The sequence below is a fragment of the Coregonus lavaretus genome (genome assembly GCF_964263955.1).
Source record: "Coregonus lavaretus genome assembly, chromosome: 34".
Classification (NCBI taxonomy): domain Eukaryota; kingdom Metazoa; phylum Chordata; class Actinopteri; order Salmoniformes; family Salmonidae; genus Coregonus; species Coregonus lavaretus.
This window is the reverse complement of record NC_140021.1, coordinates 8317575-8340798: the sequence shown is the minus strand read 5'-3', so window position 1 is coordinate 8340798 and position 23224 is coordinate 8317575. Positions and strand designations below refer to the sequence as shown.

General features: G+C 42.7%; 1 protein-coding gene across 1 annotated transcript in view; it reads left to right on the top strand.

The window, feature by feature from the left end:
• The window catches only part of LOC311109401 (5'-AMP-activated protein kinase subunit gamma-2-like), a 155563-nt gene that overhangs the window by 114488 nt on the left and 17851 nt on the right, over positions 1-23224 (top strand). The window contains exons 7-10 of the mRNA XM_084152263.1: positions 12167-12248; positions 14849-14907; positions 21016-21061; positions 21199-21253. Of these exons, the coding sequence (XP_084008389.1) occupies positions 12167-12248; positions 14849-14907; positions 21016-21061; positions 21199-21253 (242 nt within the window). The remainder of the gene's footprint in view (positions 1-12166; positions 12249-14848; positions 14908-21015; positions 21062-21198; positions 21254-23224) is intronic.

Sequence of the window (23224 nt, the reverse complement as noted above, 5' to 3'; positions counted from 1 at the left end):
CATGACTTAAAAAATGGCACAAAAAAAACAGCCACAGTCAAAATGACAGCTTTAGTGCTTCTAGTGTTAAAAGGTTTTTGCAATAAAAATTGGTCAACATTGAAGTAACTATAAAAATTTGGGCAACACATTCATTTTAATGGCATTAACCCTTCCAATAAGAGAAAGATGTAGGCTTCCATAAAGTAAAATACTGTTTCAAACAATCTGCTAAAGCAACAATGTCTGCCTTAAACAAATTTGAATATTTCCTTGTCACTTTAACTCCCAAGTAGGTGAATTGATCCCGGACAACCCTAAACTGAAAGCTTGTAAAAGAGCACTTTAAAGCAGCCTGATTTACAGGAAAAAGTTCAAGCTTGCCTAGATTCAGCTTGTACCCTGAGATTGTTCCAAATTGCTTACGATTAGATAAGACATGTGGTAATGAGGTATCTGGGTTGGAGATTAATAAAAGGAGGTTGTCTGCATATAGAGCGAGACTTTCTGCTTTAACCCCGCTCAGAGTATACTTTGAATAGCATCTTTAGAGCGCAGTGCGACGGCGAGTGGCTCGATTGCCAAAGCAAACAACAAGGTGGAGAGTGGACACCCCTGTCTAGGTCCACGGTGTAAGGGAAAATAATCACAGGACAAGTTGTTAGTCTGTACCGAAGCCATGGGATTGAAATAATAATATTTTTCCTCTCAGTTAATTTGGGACCCGAAGCCAAATCTATGAAAGTTTTTTCCGCATCGAGCGAGACCACCTCCGGGTCCCCCGATGCTGGGGAGTACAGTACATTCTTAAGGCGTCTGATATTGAAAAACAAATGCCTATTTCTTACAAAGCCAGTCCGGTCAGAGTGTATTACTTGGTGCAGCGAGCCCTCCATACGGGTGGTTAAGAGCTTGGCTAGGATCTTGTAATCCCAATTTAAAAGCGAGATTGGGCGATAAGATCCACATTCCAGGGGTCTTTGTTTTTCTTAATTAGTAATTAAATTGAAGCCTGGTACAGACTAGGTGGTAGCTTTGATGTATCAAGGCGCTCTGCAAATAATTGAGACAGGAATGGGCAAAGCAGACTGGAAAATTTGTTAGGAAAGCCATCCGGACCCATTGATTTACCGCTTTTCATTGCGGACACTGCAGTTGCTATCTCCTCAGGTTTTAAATTCTTCTTCTAAACCGTCATGAGTCTGTATCAATTGAAGGCATATTCAGACATCAAAGAACTAATCAATCAACAAAGGATTGTGAGGAGATTCAGAGGTGTATAGTGCAGAGTAAAACAAATTGAATTGATAATTGATCTCTTTATGTTACCGTGGTAGCACCAGGCAGGGTCCTTATTTGTGGGATTAAATGCGAGGCCTCAGATTTACGGATCTGATGTGCAAGGAGTTTACTATCCTTGTCGCCTTGCTCATACACTCAGGCTTGTAAGAGTAATTGTTCAGCTTGTCTGGTAGAGAGCTTGTCAAATTCAGATTGGAGTAGCTGGCATTCTTTTATATAGATCAGAGGAAGGATCTGTAGCATACTTTTCATCTAATGTAGCTATGGGTTTGCTCAGGTCTCGAAGCCGCTCAGAGCGAGCTTTGTTTTTGTTGGCTCTGAAATAATTTGGCCACGTAGGAATGCTTTGAGGGACTCCCATATGGAACAGCAGGACATACTTTACCTAGGAACAAGGTGATTTCAGGAGAAATGAACTTGACAAAACACCATTGGTAATGTATAGGAGGCTTCTGGGGAAGCTCAAGCACTAATGGGGAATGGTCAGATATAAAAATAAGTACACCTCTGGAGGTTAGGCTAAAGTTAGTTTTTGTTAATAAATAAGAAATCAATGTGGAAGTATGTTTGGTGAACATGAGAAAAAAAAGAATACTGTATCTGTAGGGTGTAGGAAACGCCAAGCCTCACACACAGCATATTTCTGAAGAAAAGATTGAATAAGTAGGGCACATTTAGATGGGCCAGTAGTTCTTTGTGGTGACTTGTCAAGAACTGGGGACATTGTACAGTTGATATCATCCCCTAAAATCAGCGAATGGCAATCTAAACTGGGTCGAGCGGATAAAAAGGTAGAAATTAAACTTGTCATCCCAATTGGGGGCATAAACACTAGCCAAAACAAGAGGTGTAGAAAACCTTAAGTGTTTACATGTCCTCAAGTGAGTCTCCTGTAGAAACACAACATTTGCATTCAAACCCTTTAAATGTGTCAGCACCCTCTGACGTTTCACAGGGTTGTTAGCCCCTTTGATGTTCCATGAAATGTACAGTCGTAGTCAGAAGTTTTGAGAATGACACAAATATTAATTTTCACAAAGTCTGCTGCCTCAGTTTTTATGATGGAAATTTGCATATGCTCCAGAATGTTATGAAGTGTGATCAGATGAATTGCAATTAATTGCAAAGTCCCTCTTTGCCATGAAAATGAACTTAATACCAAAAAAAACATTTCCACTGCATTTCAGCCCTGCCACAAAAGGACCAGCTGACATCATGTCAGTGATTCTCTCATTAACACAGGTGAGAGTGTTGACGAGGACAAGGCTGGAGATCACTCTGTCATGCTGATTGAGGTAGAATAACAGACTGGAAACTTTAAAAGGAGGGTGGTGCTTGAAATCATTGTTCTTCCTCTGTTAACCATGGTTACCTGCAAGGAAACACGTGCCGTCATCATTGCTTTGCACAAAAAGGGCTTCACAGGCAAGGATATTGCTGCTAGTAAGATTGCACCCAAATCAACCATTTATCGGATCATCAAGAACATCAAGGAGAGAGGTTCAATTGTTGTTAAGAAGGCTTCAGGGCGCCCAAGAAAGTCCAGCAAGCGCCAGGACCGTCTCCTAAAGTTGATTCAGCTGCGGGATCGGGGCACCACCGGTGCAGAGCTTGCTCAGGAATGGCAGCAGGCAGGTGTGAGTGCATCTGCACGCACAGTGAGGCGAAGACTTTTGGAGGATGGCCTGGTGTCAAGAAGGGCAGCGAGGAAGCAACTTCTCTCCAGGAAAAACATCAGGGACAGACTGATATTCTGCAAAAGGTACAGGGATTGGACTGCTAAGGACTGGGGTAAAGTCATTTTCTCTGAATCCCCTTTCCGATTGTTTGGGGCATCCGGAAAAAAGCTTGTCAGGAGAAGACAAGGTGAGCGCTACCAGCCAACAGTAAAGCATCCTGAGACCATTCATGTGTGGGGTTGCTTCTCAGCCAAGGGAGTGGGCTCACTCACAATTTTGCCTAAGAACACAGCCATGAATAAAGAATGGTACCAACACATCCTCCGAGAGCAATTTCTCCCAACCATCCAAGAACAGTTTGGTGACGAACAATGCCTTTTCCAGCATGATGGAGCACCTTGCCATGAGGTAAAAGTGATAACTAAGTGGCTCGGGGAACAAAACATTGACATTTTGGGTCCATGGCCAGGAAACTCCCCATTGAGAACTTGTGGTCAATCCTCAAGAGGCGGGTGGACAAACAAAAACCCACAAATTCTGACAAACTCCAAGCATTGATTATGCAAGAATGGGCTGCCATCAGTCAGGATGTGACCCAGAAGTTAATTGACAGCATGCCAGGGCGGATTGCAGAGGTCTTGAAAAAGAAGGGTCAACACTGCAAATATTGACTATTTGCATAAACTTAATGTAATTGTCAATAAAAGCCTTTTATTATTCAGTATACCATAGTAACATCTGATATATATCACAGTGGGGAAAAAAAGTATTTAGTCAGCCACCAATTGTGCAAGTTCTCCCACTTAAAAAGATGAGAGGCCTGTAATTTTCATCATAGGTACACGTCAACTGTGACAGACAAATTGAGATTTTTTTTCTCCAGAAAATCAAATTGTAGGATTTTTTGTGAATTTATTTGCAAATTTTGGTAGAAAATAAGTATTTGGTCACTTACAAACAAGCAAGATTTCTGGCTCTCACAGACCTGTAACTTCTTCTTTAAGAGGCTCCTCTGTCCTCCACTTGTTACCTGTATTAATGGCACCTGTTTCAACTTGTTATCAGTATAAAAGACACCTGTCCACAACCTCAAACAGTCGCACTCCAAACTCCACTATGGCCAAGACCAAAGAGCTGTCAAAGGACACCAGAAACAAAATTGTAGACCTGCACCAGGCTGGGAAGACTGAATCTGCAATAGGTAAGCAGCTTGGTTTGAAGAAATCAACTGTGGGAGCAATTATTAGGAAATGGAAGACATAAAAGACCACTGATAATCTCCTTCGATCTGGGGCTCCACGCAAGATCTCACCCTGTGGGGTCAAAATGATCACAAGAACGGTGAGCAAAAATCCCAGAACCACATGTGGGGACCTAGTGAATGACCTGCAGAGAGCTGGGACCAAAGTAACACAACCTACCATCAGTAACACACTACGCCGCCAGGGACTCAAATCCTGCAGTGCAAGACGTGTCCCCCTGCTTAAGCCAGTACATGTCCAGGCCCGTCTGAAGTTTGCTAGAGTGCATTTGGATGATCCAGAAGAGGATTGGGAGAATGTCATATGGTCAGATGAACCCAAAATATAACTTTTTGGTAAAAACTCAACTCGTCGTGTTTGGAGGACAAAGAATGCTGAGTTGCATCCAAAGAACACCATACCTACTGTGAAGCATGGGGGTGGAAACATCATGTTTTGTGGCTGTTTTTCTGCAAAGGGACCAGGACGACTGATCCGTGTAAAGGAAAGAATGAATGGGGCCATGTATCGTGAGATTTTGAGTGAAAACCTCCTTCCATCAGCAAGGGCATTGAAGATGAAACGTGGCTGGGTCTTTCAGCATGACAATGATCCCAAACACACCGCCTGGGAAACGAAGGAGTGGCTTCGTAAGAAGCATTTCAAGGTCCTGGAGTGGCCTAGCCAGTCTCCAGATCTCAACGCCATAGAAAATCTTTGGAGGGAGTTGAAAGTCCGTGTTGCCCAGCGACAGCCCCAAAACATCACTGCTTTAGAGGAGATCTGCATGGAGGAATGGGCCAAAATATCTGCAACAGTGTGTGAAAACCTTGTGAAGACTTACAGAAAACGTTTGACCTGTGTCATTGCCAACAAAGGGTATATAACAAAGTATTGAGAAACTTTTGTTATTGACCAAATACTTATTTTCCACCATCATTTGCAAATAAATTCATAAAAAATCCTACAATGTGATTTTCTGGATTTTTTTTCCTCATTTTGTCTGTCATAGTTGACGTGTACCTATGATGAAAATTACAGGCCTCTCTCATCTTTTTAAGTGGGAGAACATGCACAATTGGTGGCTGACTAAATATTTTTTTCCCCCACTGTATACATATATACATACACTGAAGCAGCAAACTTTGTGAAGACCAATACTTGTGTCATTCTCAAACTTTTGACCACGACTGTACTTGATGGTATTATTTTGGCCACCCTGAGCACCCACGTTATACACCCCTGTCATTAGAGCAAAGAGTGAAAAAGCAATGCATACCCAAAAACCCCAGGATAACTTCTCAGAGTAATATTGTAGGGTGAAAGATACTTGAGAAAAGTATGGGAAAAGAAACTGAAAAGACGACGGAATAACAACATTAGAACTAAACAGTTCAATCTCCCCCTCCCCCCACCCCTGTGAATACCTCCCCAAATGAGATACAAGCCTGAATAGAACATGTTTTCTTCGCACAGTATGGCTATGAGTGGCTGTGTTAACCAAACCCATAGTCACATAGTGAATGAAGCAAAAAATTATAATATCTAAAAAAATTTGAAGCCCTCGGCACATTTTACTGTTTACTGTTTACTGGGTCGAGACAAACGGACACGGTAAGCAAATAACACAAAATATTTTTAGGTCAACGAGACTATGTAAACAAAGTCAATAGGTCAATGAGACAGTATGTAAACAAAGGAATTACGTAAACCCTTAATAAAACAAAATAAAAGTGACTGAAGCTTATAAGGCTGATGATCAAACCATTCAATCACATCAAATAAGCCTGAGTTGGTGTGCCTACTTCCGAACTATACACAGTTATACCACAGGTAGGTTACTTACTTACTATCCAAAGTTAGCAAGCCACAGTTGCGGATCTATTAATAAGTTCAAGACTTCTTGATGTGGCATTGAATGTGAGCCATAGCTGCCTCCGGAGAGTCAAAGGTGTAGTCTTTTCCATCATGAGAAAGCCACAGGCGGGCCGGGAATCGCAGTCAGTGCTTGACACCTGGATGGTCCCGTAGCAGTTGTTTAGCCTGCCCGAAAGCTGTGCGCTGCCTGGACACAGAGTTACAGATACACAAATATCATACCCCCAAGACATGCTAACCACTCACCATTACAATAACGGGAGGTTAGCATTTTTGCCAGGTACAGTGAGGGAAAAAAGTATTTGATCCCCTGCTGACTTTTGTACGTTTGCCCACTGACAAAGACATGATCAGTCTATAATTTTAATGGTATGTTTATTTGAACAGTGAGAGACAGAATAACAACAAATAAATCCAGAAAAATGCATGTCAAAAATTTTATAAATTGATTTGCATTTTAATGAGGGAAATAAGTATTTGACCCCTCTGCAAAACATGACTTGGTGGCAAAGCCCTTGTTGGCAATCACAGAGGTCAGACGATTCTTGTAGTTGGCCACCAGGTTTGCACACATCTCAGGAGGGATTTTGTTCCACTCCTCTTTGCAGATCTTCTCCAAGTCATTAAGGTTTTGAGGCTGACGTTTGGCAACTCGAACCTTCAGCTCCCTCCACAGATTTTCTATGGGATTAAGGTCTGGAGACTGGCTAGGCCACTCCAGGACCTTAATGTGCTTCTTCTTGAGCCACTCCTTTGTTGCCTTGGCCATGTGTTTTGGGTCATTGCCATGCTGGAATACCCATCCACGACCCATTTTCAATGCCCTGGCTGAGGGAAGGAGGTTCTCACCCAAGATTTGACGGTACATGGCCCCGTCCATCGTCCCTCACGACGCCAGGACAGCGGAGTTACTCACCACCTTCCGGAGACATTTGAAACCCCACCTCTTTAAGGAACACCTGGGATAGGATAAAGTAATCCTTCTACCCCCCCCCCCCCCCCCCCCCCCCCCAAAAAAAAAAATATATTATAATTGTAAAGTGGTTATCCCACTGGCTATAGGGTGAATGCACCAATTAGTAGTCGCTCTGGATAAGAGCGTCTGCTAAATGACGTAAATGTGCCCTTGAGCAAGGCACTTAACCCTAATTGCACCTGTAAGTCGCTCTGGATAAGAGCGTCTGCTAAATGACTAAAATGTAATGTAAAATGTAATGCGGTGAAGTTGTCCTGGCCCCATAGCAGAAAAACACCCTCAAAGCATAATGTTTCCACCTCCATGTTTGACGGTGGGGATGGTGTTCTTGGGGTCATAGGCAACATTCCTCCTCCTCCAAACACGGCGAGTTGAGTTGATGCCAAAGAGCTCCATTTTGGTCTCATCTGACCACAACACTTTCACCCAGTTCTCCTCTGAATCATTCAGATGTTCATTGGCAAATTTCAGGCGGCCCTGTATATGTGCTTTCTTGAGCAGGGGGACCTTGCGGGCGCTGCAGGATTTCAGTCCTTCACGGCATAGCGTGTTACCAATTGTTTTCTTGGTGACTATGGTCCCAGCTGCCTTGAGATCATTGACAATATCCTCCTGTGTAGTTCTGGGCTGATTCCTCACCGTTCTCATGATCATTGCAACTCCACGAGGTGAGATCTTGCATGGAGCCCCAGACCGAGGGAAATTGACAGTTCTTTTGTGTTTCTTCCATTTCCGAATAATCGCATCAACTGTTGTCACCTTCTCACCAAGCTGCTTGGCGATGGTCTTGTAGCCCATTCCAGCCTTGTGTAGGTCTACAATCTTGTCCTTGGAGAGCTCTTTGGTCTTGGCCATGGTGGAGAGTTTGGAATCTGATTGATTGCTACTGTGGACAGGTGTCTTTTATACAGGTAACAAACTGAGATTAGGAGCACTCCCTTTAAGAGTGTGCTCCTAATCTCAGCTCGTTACCTGTATAAAAGACACCTGGGAGCCAGAAATCTTTCTGATTGAGAGGGGGTCAAATACTTATTTCCCTCATTTAAAATGCAAATCAATTTATAACATTTTTGACATTCGTTTTTCTAGATTTTTGTTGTTGTTATTCTGCCTCTCACTGTTCAAATAAACCTACCATTAAAATTATAGACTGATAATTTCTTTGTCAGTGGGCAAATGTACAAAATCAGCAGGGGATCAAATACTTTTTTCCCTCACTGTGTGTGTGTGTGTGTGTGTGTGTGTGTGTATATATATGTATATATGTCATTTAGCAGAAACTTTTATCCAAAGCGATTTAGTCATGCATGCATACATTGGGTGGCCCCAGCGGGAATGGAACCCACAATCCTTGATGTTACTAGCACCATGCTCTGACTGAGCCACACAGGACCACATGCATAATATACATAACCCTAGTTTGAGTATTTTAATCCACTTAAATCTTAAGAAAAAACATATTTATGCTCAGATTCATTTAATATTCGGGATATCAACACAATCCCTATGTGTTTCATGCAAACCGGGCTTAATAGGACCATACTGGGCTTAATTGGAACAACAATTAATTATAGTAAAAAGATAGAATTTTACTCTCAAAATATTTGGAAACCAATGGTCTGGGGTATATTGAACAATATTTATTTATTACCATTTACAGTGCCTTCGGAAAGTATTCAGACCCCTTGAGTTTTTCCACATTTTGTTAGGTTACAGCCTTATTCAAAAGTGTGTTAAATCGTTTTTTCCCCCCTCATCAATCTCCACACAATACCCCATAATGACAAAGCAAAAACTGGTTTTTATATTTACATAATTATTCAGACCCTTTACTCAGTACTTTGTTGAAGCACCTTTTGGCAGAGAATACAGCCTTGAGTCTTCTTGGGTATGACGTTACAAGCTTGGGGAGTTTCTCCCATTCTTCTCTACAGATCCTCACAAGCTCTGTCAGGTTGGATGGGGAGCGTTGCTACACAGCTATTTTCAGGTCTCTCCAGAGATGTTCGATCGGGCTCACGTCCGGGCTCTGGCTGGGCCACTCAAGGACATTCAGAGACTTGTCCCGAAGCCACTCCTGCATTGTCTTGGATTTGTGCTTAGGGTCGTTGTCCTGTTGGAAGGTGAACCTTTGCCACAGTCTGAGGTCCTGAGCGCTCTGGAGCAGGTTTTTATCAAGGATCTCTCTGTACTTTGCTCCGTTCATCTTTGCCTCGATCCTGACTAGTCTCCCAGTCCCTGCCGCTGAAAAACATCCCCACAGCATGATGCTGCCACCACCATGCTTCACCGTAGGGATTTTGCCAGGTTTCCTCCAGACGTGACACTTGGCATTCAGGCCAAATAGTTCAATCTTGGTTTCATCAGACAAGATAATCTTGTTTCTCCTGGTCTGAAAGTCTTAGGGTGTTTTTAGGTGTGTGCCTTTCCAAATAATGTCCAATCAATTGAATTTACCACAGGTGCACTCCAAGTTGCAGAAACATCTCAAGGATGATCAATCATTTTGAGTCATTGCAAAGGGTTTGGGTACTTATATAAATAAGGTATTTCTGTTTTTTGTTTTTAATAAATATGCACAACATTTCTAGAAATCTGTTTTCGATTTGTCATTATGTGGTGTTGTGTGTAGATTGCTGAGGATATTGTTTTATTTCATCCATTATAGAATAAGGCTGTAACATAAACAAAATTTGGAAAATGTCAAGGGGTCTGAATTCTTTACGAATGTGTATAGAGGGGCTTTTTGTGCTACTGTAACCTTTAAGCCTACCTGAGATAAATGTCTCAAATTTACAAAAAAGGCATCTGTATAACAATACAAGGTTCATTTAACAGTAAAATAAGACAAAATGCAATAAAAAAAGTTAATGCTTGATATCTATTATTGTTGTGGTTCAGCAAGTTGTGTTGCTACTGTACTGGCTGTCATGTGGTACGACTGCTAGCATGAAAAACCCATATTTTCAATTGGCAAGAAATTGTAATTAATACCAATGTAGTATTTTATCATGTGCACATATCCATTCATGACTATCTTAATTTTACGTGAAGTATGATTACTTATCTGAGAAGGTACTAAAAATATCTGAGTCGCCTCCACACAAGTTTTTGCAGCTTTGCCATTGGCCACTAGTAGGAACTTACACAACTGTCAATAACTGAATAATACAAAATCTGATTGGCTTAGAAAACTGGTATGGATTCAACAACCACATGCACTGGTTGAAACATTAGATAAAGGAAAAAAGAAACATTTTCTGCTAAATCCATAGATGGAAGTGGGCTTAATTGGTATGTGGGCTTAATACCCTAACTGTTTAAGTCACCATTGGCCTCATGGTGAAATCCCTGACTGGTTTCCTTCCTCTCCGGCAACTGAGTTAGGATGGATGCTTTATCTTTGTAGTGGCTGGGTAAATTGATACACCATCCAAAATGTATTTAATAACTTCACCATGCTGAAAGATATTCAATGTCAGCTTTTTTTTTTTTTTTTATTTTTTTTACCTGTCTACCAATGGGTGGCCTTTTTTGCGAGGCATTGGAAAAAACCCTGGTCTTTGATTGAATCTGTTTGAAATTCACTGCTCGACTGAGGGACCTTACAGATAATTGTATGTGTGGGGTACAGAGATGAGGTAGTCATTCAAAAATTATGTTAAATAAACATTTATTGCACACAGTGAGTATTATTCCACTTACACTGAACAAAAATATAAATGCAACATGCAACAATTTCTAAGATTTTACTGAGTTACAATTCATGTAAGGAAATCAGTCAATTGAAATAAATTAATTAGGCCCTAATCTATGGATTTCGCATGAATGGGAATACAGATATGCATCTGTTACTTTCAATTTAGAATGGCCCATTTATCAAATTGGCAGGAACAGGGGCAAGGGAAAAAATACATGTAATCCATATGCACTCAAATGAATAGCCAATGGAGGCCGCTTTCCCAAAGTTTAGTTTCTCAATCATGCAACTCCGGTTATTTAACTCCATGCATCAATTACTGTTTGAAGAACATGCACCCTCTCACTGCGTGATGGGTGATATTCCGCCCAAACGTTGTATGCCTGGGCTCGCCAACACTGTTCCTGCAGCTACCCAGTGCTTTAAAACCAAGTGAAATGTGTTCGGGAACATTGATAGTAACATGTTTTCACAATTAAACATATTTAAACTGTTGACAGCCCCTCTCTCTGTGCGTTTGAGAAAGGAATGAAGGGGAGAGGGGAGGAGATGTCAGCCTATTAATTATGAAAATATAAAAAATGCCCTAATACTAGGCTATTCAAATACAAATTCACTATAATTGTAGGCTAACTGTAAGCCACCCTGCACAATCAATGAAGCAACAGCATCACTTTGGCCTATATATTATCTTCAAGACTCATGGATAGAAAGTTTGGAGCGTAGTACATCCATGCATAATAGTACAGTCCACACTCAAAGGCGATTTACTAGAATTTGTTTAATTCTGGAGTATAGGCTAGACCAATTATGTACCAAAGACATCGTAAATCAGTTAGTTAATTTTTTTTATTTTTTGCAGTGCGTAATATGCGGTAGGCAATGTATAACAGCACAATCATTATTTTAATTCAGGGTATTTTTTCGGGCTTGGGCTCATATATTGTATGCATAAGCTCTAATGTGTATGGGTGTTTAGAATTAATAATCACCTTAGAAAGCGCTGTCCATTTCGATGTTAGGCTTTGAAACAATATCCACAATGACCTTGCTTTCCACTGTTTCAACCTGTTGAATTTCTTTCTTCAAATTGATCAATCACATGAAGGTGAATTTTAAAAGCAAGATACTACTTTGATAAGTGTTTGTGATTTTCGATGGCATTTATATTGACGTTAGAGGGACAATAGATCCCTGAGTACCAGGCCGTTAGCGAGTTGGGTACAACCAAGCATGTCCAGAGTCCATAAGAGGAGATTACTGTGACCATGACTCATGACTACTGGTTTGGCGGTAATACGGTCACCGCAAGAGACCAAAGGTGAAAAACGCTGCTCTATTCCACCCACATTATAAAATACCTGTTTAGAAAGTCTTGTAAATACATTGTTTGTGTACTTCTCGCCTGTAGGTAAAGAAGGCTTTCTTTGCCTTGGTTGCCAACGGGGTGCGGGCAGCCCCACTATGGGAGACAAAGAAGCAGAGCTTTGTCGGTAAGTGGAACATTTATTTTCTTTCCATCTCTCTGCTCTAACATTCTTCTCTCTCCATCCATCCACTCCTCCACATCCTTAACCTTCTTTAATCAATGCATTGCTTCCTTTCTCTCCATCCTTTCTGTCGGCTCTTCCCTCCATTTTGACTCCTCATCCTCTCGTTCCCTCACTTCCCCTTGAAACCGGAGGGCTCCTCGTCTCTCCTCGTATCTGGGCCAGCATAATGGAGACAGATATAAATACTGTTCTCGCCTCTCTCGCCAGCTCTGAGAACAGGAATACAGACGCAATAGTGTATTTTTACTGTATTGCTCTATACACAGTGCATTCGGAAAGTATTCGGAGCCCTTCACTTTTTTCACATTACGGTACAGCCTTATTCTAAATGGATTAAATCATTTCCCCCTCATCAATCTACACACAATATCCCATAATGACAAAGCGAAAACAGGTTTTTATAAATTTTTGCGAATTTATAATAAATAAAAAACAAACTTTATTTAGATAAGTATTCAGACCCTTTTGCTACGAGACTCGAAATTGAACTACGGTGCATCCTGTTTCCATTGATCATCCTTGATGTTTCTACAACTTGATTGGAGTCCACCTGTGGTAAATTCAATTGATTGGACATGATTTGGAAAGGCACACATCTGTCTATTTAAGGTCCCACAAGGTCTTGAGGCTGTAATGCTGCCAAAGGTGCTTCAACAAGGTACTGAATACTTATGTACATTTAATATTTCTGTTTTTTTATTGTATTAATTTGCAAACATTTCTAAAAACCTTTTGGCAGCATTTTTGCTTTGTCATTATGGGGTATTGTGTGTAGATTGAGGGGGGGGGGGGGAACGATTTAATCGATTTTAGAATAAGGCTGTAACGTAACAAAGTGGGAAAAGTCAATGGGCCTGAATACTTTCTGAATGCATTGTATGTTTTTCAACAATTAAATCAAGGATACGTTGAACAATATAGCTATGGTTAGGTGACACCAGTCTTGTGTAGCTGTCCCAGCTGCATCACTAGGATGTGAGTGTAGAACCTGACGCTGCAACCTCCCACGCATCAAGAATCAAGCCCACTTGTCTGAGAGCGCCAGACGCACAAATGGGCTTTACTAAGAATCAAGCCCTCTGTTCCGCTCCACTGTTCCGTCTCATCCCTAGGAGATACTGATGTCAATGAGGAGTGTGTGTGTGAAATAGTGTCACAGAAATAGGTCCATCTCTTTTTCTCCTTGGTCACTCGTTTCTCCCAAGTGTCTCTTCTGTTCTACCTCCCTCTCCGCTGCTCCTCTCTTCTTCTTTGCAATACTTTCCTCTGTCTCCCTCTGTCCGTACTAGTGAGTGTATGTGCTAGGACAAATCCAACACCTGTGATGTGAACGATCACTGAACAAGGCTTTCTTCCTTTTCCTCTCTCTCTCCCTCATCCCCCCTCTCTCTCCCTCCACCCCCCCTCTCCCTCCACCTCTCTCTCCCTCTCCATCCCCGTCTCTCTCTCCCTCCATCCCCGTCTCTCTCTCCCTCCATCCCCGTCTCTCTCTCCCTCCATCCCCGTCTCTCTCTCCCTCCATCCCCGTCTCTCTCTCCCTCCATCCCCGTCTCTCTCTCCCTCCATCCCCTCTCTCCCTCCCTCTATCCCCTCTCTCTCTCCCTCCATCCCCTCTCTCTCTCCATCCTCTCTCTCTCTCTCTCTCCATCCTCTCTCTCTCCCTCCATCCCCTCTCTCTCTCCCTCCATCCCCTCTCTCTCTCTCCCTCCATCCCTCTCGCTCCTTCCCTCCATCCCTCTCGCTCCTTCCATCCCTCTCGCTCCCTCCATCCCCCCCTCTCTCTATTCCTCTCTCTCTCCCTCATCCCTCTTCATCCCTCTCTCTCCATCCCCCTCTCTATCCCTCCATCTCTTTCTTTCTCTCTCTCATCCCTCTCTCTCCCTCATCCCTCTCTCTCTCCCTCATCCCTCTCTCGCGCCCTCCATCCCTTGCTCGCTCTCTCGCGCCCTCCATCCCTCTCTCTCCCTCCATCCCTCTCTCTCCCTCCATCCTCTCTCCCTCAACACTCTCTCCCTCTTTCGCGCCCTCCATCCCTCGCTCGCGCCCTCCATCCCTCTCTCCCTCCATCCCTCTCTCTCCCTCCATCCCTCTCTCTCCCTCCATCCCTCTCTCTCCCTCCATCCCTCTCTCCCTCCATCCTCTCTCCCTCAACACTCTCTCCCTCTTTCGCGCCCTCCATCCCTCGCTCGCGCCCTCCATCCCTCTCTCCCTCATCCCTCTCTCTCCCTCATGCCTCTTTCGCGCCCTCCATCCCTCGCTCGCTGTCTCGCGCCCTCCATCCCTCTTTTGCGCCCTCCATCCCTCTTTCGCGGCCTCCATCCCTCTCTCGCGCCCTCCCTCATCCCTCTTTTGTGCCCTCCATCCCTCGCTCCCTCTCTCTCACCCTCCATCCCTCTCTCCCTCTCTCTCACCCTCCATCCCTCTCTCACCCTCCATCCCTCGCTCGCACTCTCACCCTCCATCCCTTGCTCGCTCTCTCTCTCATCCCTTGCTCTCTCTCGCTCTCCCTCATCCCTCGCTCTCGCTCTCTCTTTTTCCAGGAATGTTAACCATCACAGACTTCATCAACATCCTCCACAGATACTACAAGTCTCCCATGGTACGTGACCTCTCATCAAACAGATCCAAATGGGTCCTGTGTTGTGTTCACTGGGGCTTGCAATGGCAAGAATGGGAAAAGATGTGTAGCAATGGAAAACCAAAATTAGTCTTTCTCATTGAAGAAGTCCAGGTTGTTCCTCCCTGATTCAGTCCATACTACAGAACACGACCCTGGTTTGAAATGGTTTGGCTGTATGGCTTCGGCTTCCTATTGTCACCAAGGCCAGCGACGTGGACTGACTGTGAACTGCAGCGATATAGTAGGAGGCTGGGAGCTTATCCAGCCTCCATCTCAGGCACTGTATGTTCTGTGTCATGGAGCTTTAAAGGCAGAGTGGAGAGAGACATCATCATTAATCATCAGGTCATGAGTAGGGCTGTTACGGTGACCGTATTACTGCCACAACGGCGGTCACGAGTCATGGCGGCTGTCAAATAGCACGTGACCCGTTAGTCACGGTAATTAGGCTTCTGATGCTGCTGATGGTCATTAGTAGCCTACCAAACTTGCTAACTGCCTGGTACTCAGCACTCTATTGTCCCTCTAATCACTATGACATCAATGCAAATGTAATCAAAAATCGAATCAAACACTTTAGATCCCATGAGCTCATGTTGCGCAACATTTGTAAAGGCTATGAAATTGCGGGAGAACAGAGTGATGGCCTCTATTAAAAAGAGGAGGATCCCATCAGCTTTCTAAAGGCTAGGCCTACTATATTTATTTCTCAACTTTCCTAATATTAAGCACATTGCTTATCTTTACAACAGGAGTATAGCCTACCTGGCTGGCATGAAAATGAACCACAGGAAAAGCGTCCTCCATTCGCTATTTAAGTGCATAGGTGACTTGTATTTTTTTTCTGCTGCCCCTGTTTCGAGACAGGTGCATGATAATGGTCCATTCTAAATCAAAACAAATTTCACACATATATTATTTAGTATATGTAAAGACAAGATTAAATCAAGAATAGTGTGATGGGTGACAATATTAGCCTATCACTTGTGAATGATATATTATCACTTGTGAATGATGCCCAGCTTGTGTGTAATAAGGCAAGAAACAGCACATGCTCTTTTTTGGGCGACTTTTTCAAATTAATCTGCTTTATAACGGGTGTAGTGCCTAACTGGCATACATACGCAGCGCGTGAGTTTCAAGTTTGGGGAAGATAATTTTCACCATCAAAATGCACCTTTTATAATAAAAGCAGTACATGCATAATCAAATTTGTGGACACTTTTGAGAATGGTGTTTTTTCCTGAGAATGGAACATTCGCACTTATAGCGTACTGCCGTGTGCGCATTTCTGCTAAACGTTCTCATCTGTTGTGTCAGGCTCATTGCTTAAAACAGGTTTTTTGATGCTAGTGGTTGAATTAATTTGGGCTCTATCGCATCCCACAACTGTCCCAGAAAATGTTTGGAATATTTTTTTCTCGCACAGAATAGAATAGGTCAACTTTTGTACTATGGGGGATAGTAGATTGACATAGGCTGGTGATTTTGCTGTTCGTTAGGCCTACTCATCTTGTTGGCTGACGAAAAGTAGATGTGGGACAGTTCTTCCAATATCTTCAACATGCACCTCGGAATTGGATAAGGACGCACGCAGTTGCATCCCCGATGTGTCCGTCTTCACTTGTAGCCTGTGATGGAGAGCTTTGGCACACAGCCGGGAGAAGGGAATTATGATTATTATATTCAGCCCAAGGGTACAATGGCCACTGGCCGCAAAAGGCATGGCATTTCTTTTAGAGGGCGTTACGGCCACACAAAGGGGATGCTGCCGGGAAATTCGAGGCATTATCAAGTACTTGTCAAATTGTGAATGAGAGACTGATGAAGTGTGTACAGCCTGCGCAAAAAACAAAGCAGAGCTCATGCCTTTCATGCAACTTTTTTCAAATTATCATTAGTCGCATCATGCAGCCTTACAATGTATTAAAAATCAAAACATATAGCCCAACATTTGTATCACAACTAAAGTTACATAGGAGTACCTGTTTCTTTGTTAACTGCTCAACACAGAGTAGCCGCATGTGTGCACTGAAATCGTTTGGAGAAAATATCCTTTCTATTTTATTCAGCTATGTTCAATTGTATTCTTCATACTATAAAATAATATAAAATAATGCCATGGAATTCTAAGCAAATCTTGTCTGCTAAATGAACTAGTGTAGCCCACAGCCATATGGCAGATCAGGGCCTAACATAAGGACAACTCAGAGTATGCTATTCTGTTCTTCTGAAATGGATAACATTTTCTTCATATCATATTTCTTTAGACCTGTCTAAAATAAATAATGGATTTATTGTGATGGTGTAGGCTATATTACATGGATTTATTAGACTTTTTAAAATCTAGATGTTCCAAAGGTCTGCATCAGTGGCTTGTAGGCTTTGCGTGGAAGCCAGGAGACGCTAAATGTGTTTATGTTAATTACCGGTCAATTATCGTGAGACCGGCAGATGTTTGCTTGAAAATCACCGGCTGACACAATTTCATGACCGCCACAGCTCTAGTCATGAGAAGATGGTGGTGCTGCAGCACTGTCTCTCTGTTCTGACCCAGGGCTTACACACACACACACACACACACACACAGTCTTGCCTTGCTCTGTACACATCTCACATAGACTCATCCACACTCCATCTCTCATACAAACACACACAGTGATTATAGTCAAGTATAAACCGGGTAGTTTGGGTCCTGGATGCTGATTGGCTGAAAGCCGTGCTATATCAGACAATATTCCATGGGTATAATGTAAAAATACTTGTTTACTGTTTTATTTATGTTGGTAACCAGTTTATAATAGAATTAAGGCACCTCGGGGGTTTGTGGTATATTGGCCAAAAACCACACCCCCTCGGGCCTTATTGCTAAGTATAGCGCACACACTGAACTCACTCACACTCACCACAGCAGATGTGCCAGCAGCAGACTACAGTAGGCTGGAGTGTGTATGTATATACAGTGAGGGAAAAAAGTATTTGATCCCCTGCTGATTTTGTACGTTTGCCCACTGACAAAGAAATGATCAGTCTATAATTTTAATGGTAGGTTTATTTGAACAGTGAGAGACAGAATAACAACAAAACAATCCAGAAAAACGCATGTCAAAAATGTTATAAATTGATTTGCATTTTAATGAGGGAAATAAGTATTTGACCCCCTCTCAATCAGAAAGATTCCTGGCTCCCAGGTGTCTTTTATACAGGTAACGAGCTAAGATTAGGAGCACACTCTTAAAGGGAGTGCTTCTAATCTCAGCTTGTTTCCTGTATAAAAGACCTGTCCACAGAAGCAATCAATCAGTCAGATTCCAAACTCCACCATGGCCAAGACCAAAGAGCTCTCCGAGGATGTCAGGGACAAGATTGTAGACCTACACAAGTCTGGAATGGGCTACAAGACCATCGCCAAGCAGCTTGGTGAGAAGGTGACAACAGTTGGTGCAATTATTCGCAAATGGAAGAAACACAAAAGAACAGTCAATCTCCCTCGGCCTGGGGCTCCATGCAAGATCTCACCTCGTGGAGTTGCAATGATCATGAGAACGGTGAGGAATCAGCCCAGAACTACACGGGAGGATCTTGTCAATGATCTCAATGCAGCTGGGACCATAGTCACCAAGAAAACAATTGGTAACACACTACGCCGTGAAGGACTGAAATCCTGCAGCGCCCGCAAGGTCTCCCTGCTCAAGAAAGCACATATACAGGCCCGTCTGAAGTTTGCCAATGAACATCTGAATGATTCAGAGGAGAACTGGGGGGCCAGTATGAAAAAATAATAATAATGTATGCACTAACTGTAAGTCGCTCTGGATAAGAGCGTCTGCTAAATGACTAAAATGTAAAATGTAAATGTAAACTGGGTGAAAGTGTTGTGGTCAGATGAGACCAAAATCGAGCTCTTTGGCATCAACTTAACTCGCCGTGTTTGGAGGAGGAGGAATGGTGCCTATGACCCCAAGAACACCATCCCCACTGTCAAACATGGAGGTGGAAACATTATGCTTTGGGGGTGTTTTTCTGCTAAGGGGCGAGGACAACTTCACCGCATCAAAGGGACGATGGACGGGGCCATGTACCGTCAAATCTTGGGTGAGAACCTCCTTCCCTCAGCCAGGGCATTGAAAATGGGTGGTGGATGGGTATGCCAGCATGACAATGACCCAAAACACACGGCCAAGGCAACAAAGGAGTGGCTCAAGAAGAAGCACATTAAGGTCTTGGAGTGGCCTAGCCAGTCTCCAGATCTTAATCCCATAGAAAATCTGTGGAGGGAGCTGAAGGTTCGAGTTGCCAAACGTCAGCCTCGAAACCTTAATGACTTGGAGAAGATCAGCAAAGAGGCGTGGGACAAAATCCCTCCTGAGATGTGTGCAAACCTGGCGGCCAACTACAAGAAACGTCTGACCTCTGTGATTGCCAACAAGGGTTTTGCCACCAAGTACAAAGTCATGTTTTGCAGAGGGGTCAAATACTTATTTCCCACATTAAAATGCAAATAAATTTATAACATTTTTGACATGCGTTTTTCTGGAATATTTTTTTTGTTATTCTGTCTCTGACTGTTCAAATAAACCTACCATTAAAATTATAGACTGATCATGTCTTTGTCAGTGGGCAAACGTACAAAATCAGCAGGGGATCAAATACTTTTTTCCCTCACTGTATGTGTGTATGTGTCTGCGCTGCTCTGTTCTGTGATGAGAGCCAATTCCATGTAGGCTGTTTTCTAGGGGTCCTCCCCAATACAGCTCAGCTTAACCCTATAACGACAGAGTGCAGTATTATCATATTTGTTATTTTGCCAGGTTGGTCTCATTGAGAAGTAAAAATGTATTTTGCAAGATATGCCTGGTCAAAATAGCATTTTACAATACATTTGACAAAAACAATTTTTAAAGGAAAAATAAAATCTCTCAATCATCTCATTTGACTCAGTGGAAGTGTTGTCAGTGGTTCCATTGTTACCTGAGTAGTCCCACCTACATGTTACGCCCATCACAGAGAGCCAAACTAGTGAGGCTAGCCCTCTTGGGATTTCCACTGGCCCAAATACACATTGGTATTTATTAGGCCAGGAGACGGTGACATAGTTTGTTGTTATCCTAATGCCTATTGTTAGAGTTAATCCATCGTCAAGAGAACAACCAGTGCAGTGAAAGCGTTCGTTAATTCTTCCATATCAGATTCATGTATATTCATGCAGAACTGGAGTCAGTACCTCTGTAATTGGCTGAGACAGAGAGTTAACTCAGAGATATAGTTGCTAAATTCTGGTAACTTTCCCCAAATTTCCAGGTTTTTCAGGAATCCCGGTTGGAAGATTCAATATGCAACAAATCCGGAGTCCTTCAACCGGGATTTCTGGAAAACTTTCACATTTTGGAACGATACCTGAATTTTCCCACCTTACTATGATGAGTGGGATAGCCAAAAACCTTGAATTTGTCCAACACACACACCACGTTCACTCACTCCTGGATCTGTAATTTAATGATTGATTTAGCTGTTGTTTACAGGAGACTGGAAAAGGCCTCAGGCGGTACGCCATTGCTAAATGCATATAGGGGAAACACTGCAACCACTCTACAGAAGAAGAAAAAAGGTCCTTCAACACACATTTCCTAGCAAATGGCACGTCCCCAGCTGTTCATAATCGTCTAATGTGCTCAATGTAGCCATGGGTGCTGTAGAAAATGCCTTTTTGTTTCTGTAATGAAATCATTGAGGACCTGCTACTCTGTCCTCTCCTCGTGCTGTGGTTGTTATTTATTAACAGCAGTTCTCATAACTGTCTTGCTTTACGTCAGAGAGGGCTGAGGTGGACCTGATTTGAGGCCCTCTTGGGAACTGGTTTGATTTTTCATGACGCCAGCACTTACTTACATGTAGCTTATGTGTTTTTCTTCTTCTCCAGAGGGAATTGCTGTGATTTTATATATTTTTCTGTTTATCAAGTTACTAATTCTATCAAACTCTTCTTTTTACAAAATAAAACGTTGCAAATGTAATAATATCTGCCACGTTCAAATCATGGAATGAATGTTAAATATCACTAATAGTTGAATGTTCTGTCTATTTTAGGTACAAATATATGAGCTGGAGGAACATAAGATTGAAACGTGGAGAGGTATGGGAACTTTCCAACTATTTTACAGCAACCTTCCCATTTCAAAACCAAAATGTTTATCAGTTGTTCAACAAATAATAAATACATGTATTTTGTAGTTTGTTGATGTGGTGTTTAATTTTATTTCTGTCACGTAGAGCTCTACCTACAAGAAACGTTTAAGCCGTTAGTGAACATATCACCTGATGCAAGGTAATCCTGTTATACATGACACCTGCATTTCCTATTTGTCTTTATTTTATGTAGTTTAAATAAGTTATGATGGGGGAAAATGAACCAGCAGATCCATGAATAGGATAGTAATGATCCATTCATGATTGACTTACAGTATGTGACCCATTCAGAGCTCTTTGCTCATTATTACATAGAGGATCTTCCATTGGGTTTAATCAGTCTGTTTATACAAACAATACATAATCATCTCATAGTTGATTGAGAAATCTAATTTTAAATCTAATTTGCCCTACATTTCCCCCCCCCCCCCACATAATATAAATACAATTCTATGGTCATAAGCACGGTAAAATATATATATATATATATATTTATTTATTTATTTTGCCTTTATTTAACTAGGCAAGTCAGTTAAGAACATTTACAATGACAGCCTACACCGGCCAAACCCGGACGACGCTGGGCCAATTGTTGATTAATAATGGCGCCGGAGAAGAAGGCTGCCGTTTTACAGCCCTCGAACCAATTGTACTATTATGTGTGTTTTTCTGCGTTATTTGTAATTTATTTTGTACATAATGTTTCTGCCATCGTCTCTTATAACCAAAAAGAGCTTCTGGATATCAGGACAGCGATTACTCACCTTGTATTGGATGAAGATTTTTTATTCAACGACGCGGCCGCGAAGGACATCCTACAGACACCCGACAAGGCCCAAATCCCCGTCATTTGCATGAGGAAGAGACGGAGATATCGTGGACGTAGGTCGGGGTGCCTTGAAAGGATCCGACGGCGAGCGAGTAAACTGCTGCTCCCATCAATCCTATTAGCCAATCTTCAATCATTTGAGAATAAATTGGTAACTTAAGATTACGGTTATCCTACCAACGGGACATTAAAAACTGTAATATCTTATGTTTCACCGAGTCGTGGCTGAACGACGACATGGACAACATACAACTAGCGGGCTTTACGCTACATCGGCAGGATAGAACGGCTGACTCCGGTAAGACAAGGGGTGGCGGTCTGTGTAAATTTATAAACAACAGCTGGTGCACAAAATCAAATACTAAGGAAGTCTCGAGGTTTTGCTCGCCTGAGGTAGAGTATCTTATGATAAGCTGTAGACCACACTATTTACTAAGAGAGTTTTCATCTTATGCCCTCCGTCGAACCATCAAACAGGCAAAGAGTCAATACAGGACTAAGATTGAATCGTACTACACCGGCTCTGACAGGGCTTGAAAACTATTACAGACTACAAAGGGAAGCACAGCCGCGAGCTGCCCAGTGACAAAAGACTTCCAGACGAGCTAAACCACTTCTATGCTCGCTTCGAGGCAAGCAACACTGAAGCATGCATGAGAGCACCAGCTGTTCCGGATGATTATGTGATCACGCTCTCCGTAGCCGATGTGAGTAAGACTTTTATGCAGGTCAACATTCACAAGGGCGCAGGGCCAGAAGGATTACCAGGACGTGTACTCCAAGCATGTGCTGACCAACTGGCAAGTGTCTTCACTGACATTTTCAAAATGTTCTGACTGAGTCTGTAATACCAACATGTTTCAAACAGACCACCATAGTCACTGTGCCCAAGGACACTAAGAACCTGCCTAAATGACTACCGACCCGTAGCACTGACGTCTGTAGCCATGAAGTGCTTTGAAAGGCTGGTCATGGCTCACATCAACACCATTATCCCAGAAACCCTAGACCCACTCCAATTTGCATACCGCCCCAACAGATCCACAGATGATGCAATCTCTATTGCACTCCACACTGCCCTTTCCCACCTGGACAAGAGGAACACCTACGTGAGAATGCTATTCATTGACTACAGCTTAGCATTCAACACCATAGTGCCCTCAAAGCTCATCACTAAGCTAAGGATCCTGGGACTAAACACCTCCCTCTGCAACTGGATCCTGGACTTCCTGACGGGCCGCCCCTAGGCGGTAAGGGTAGGTAACAACACATCTGCCACGC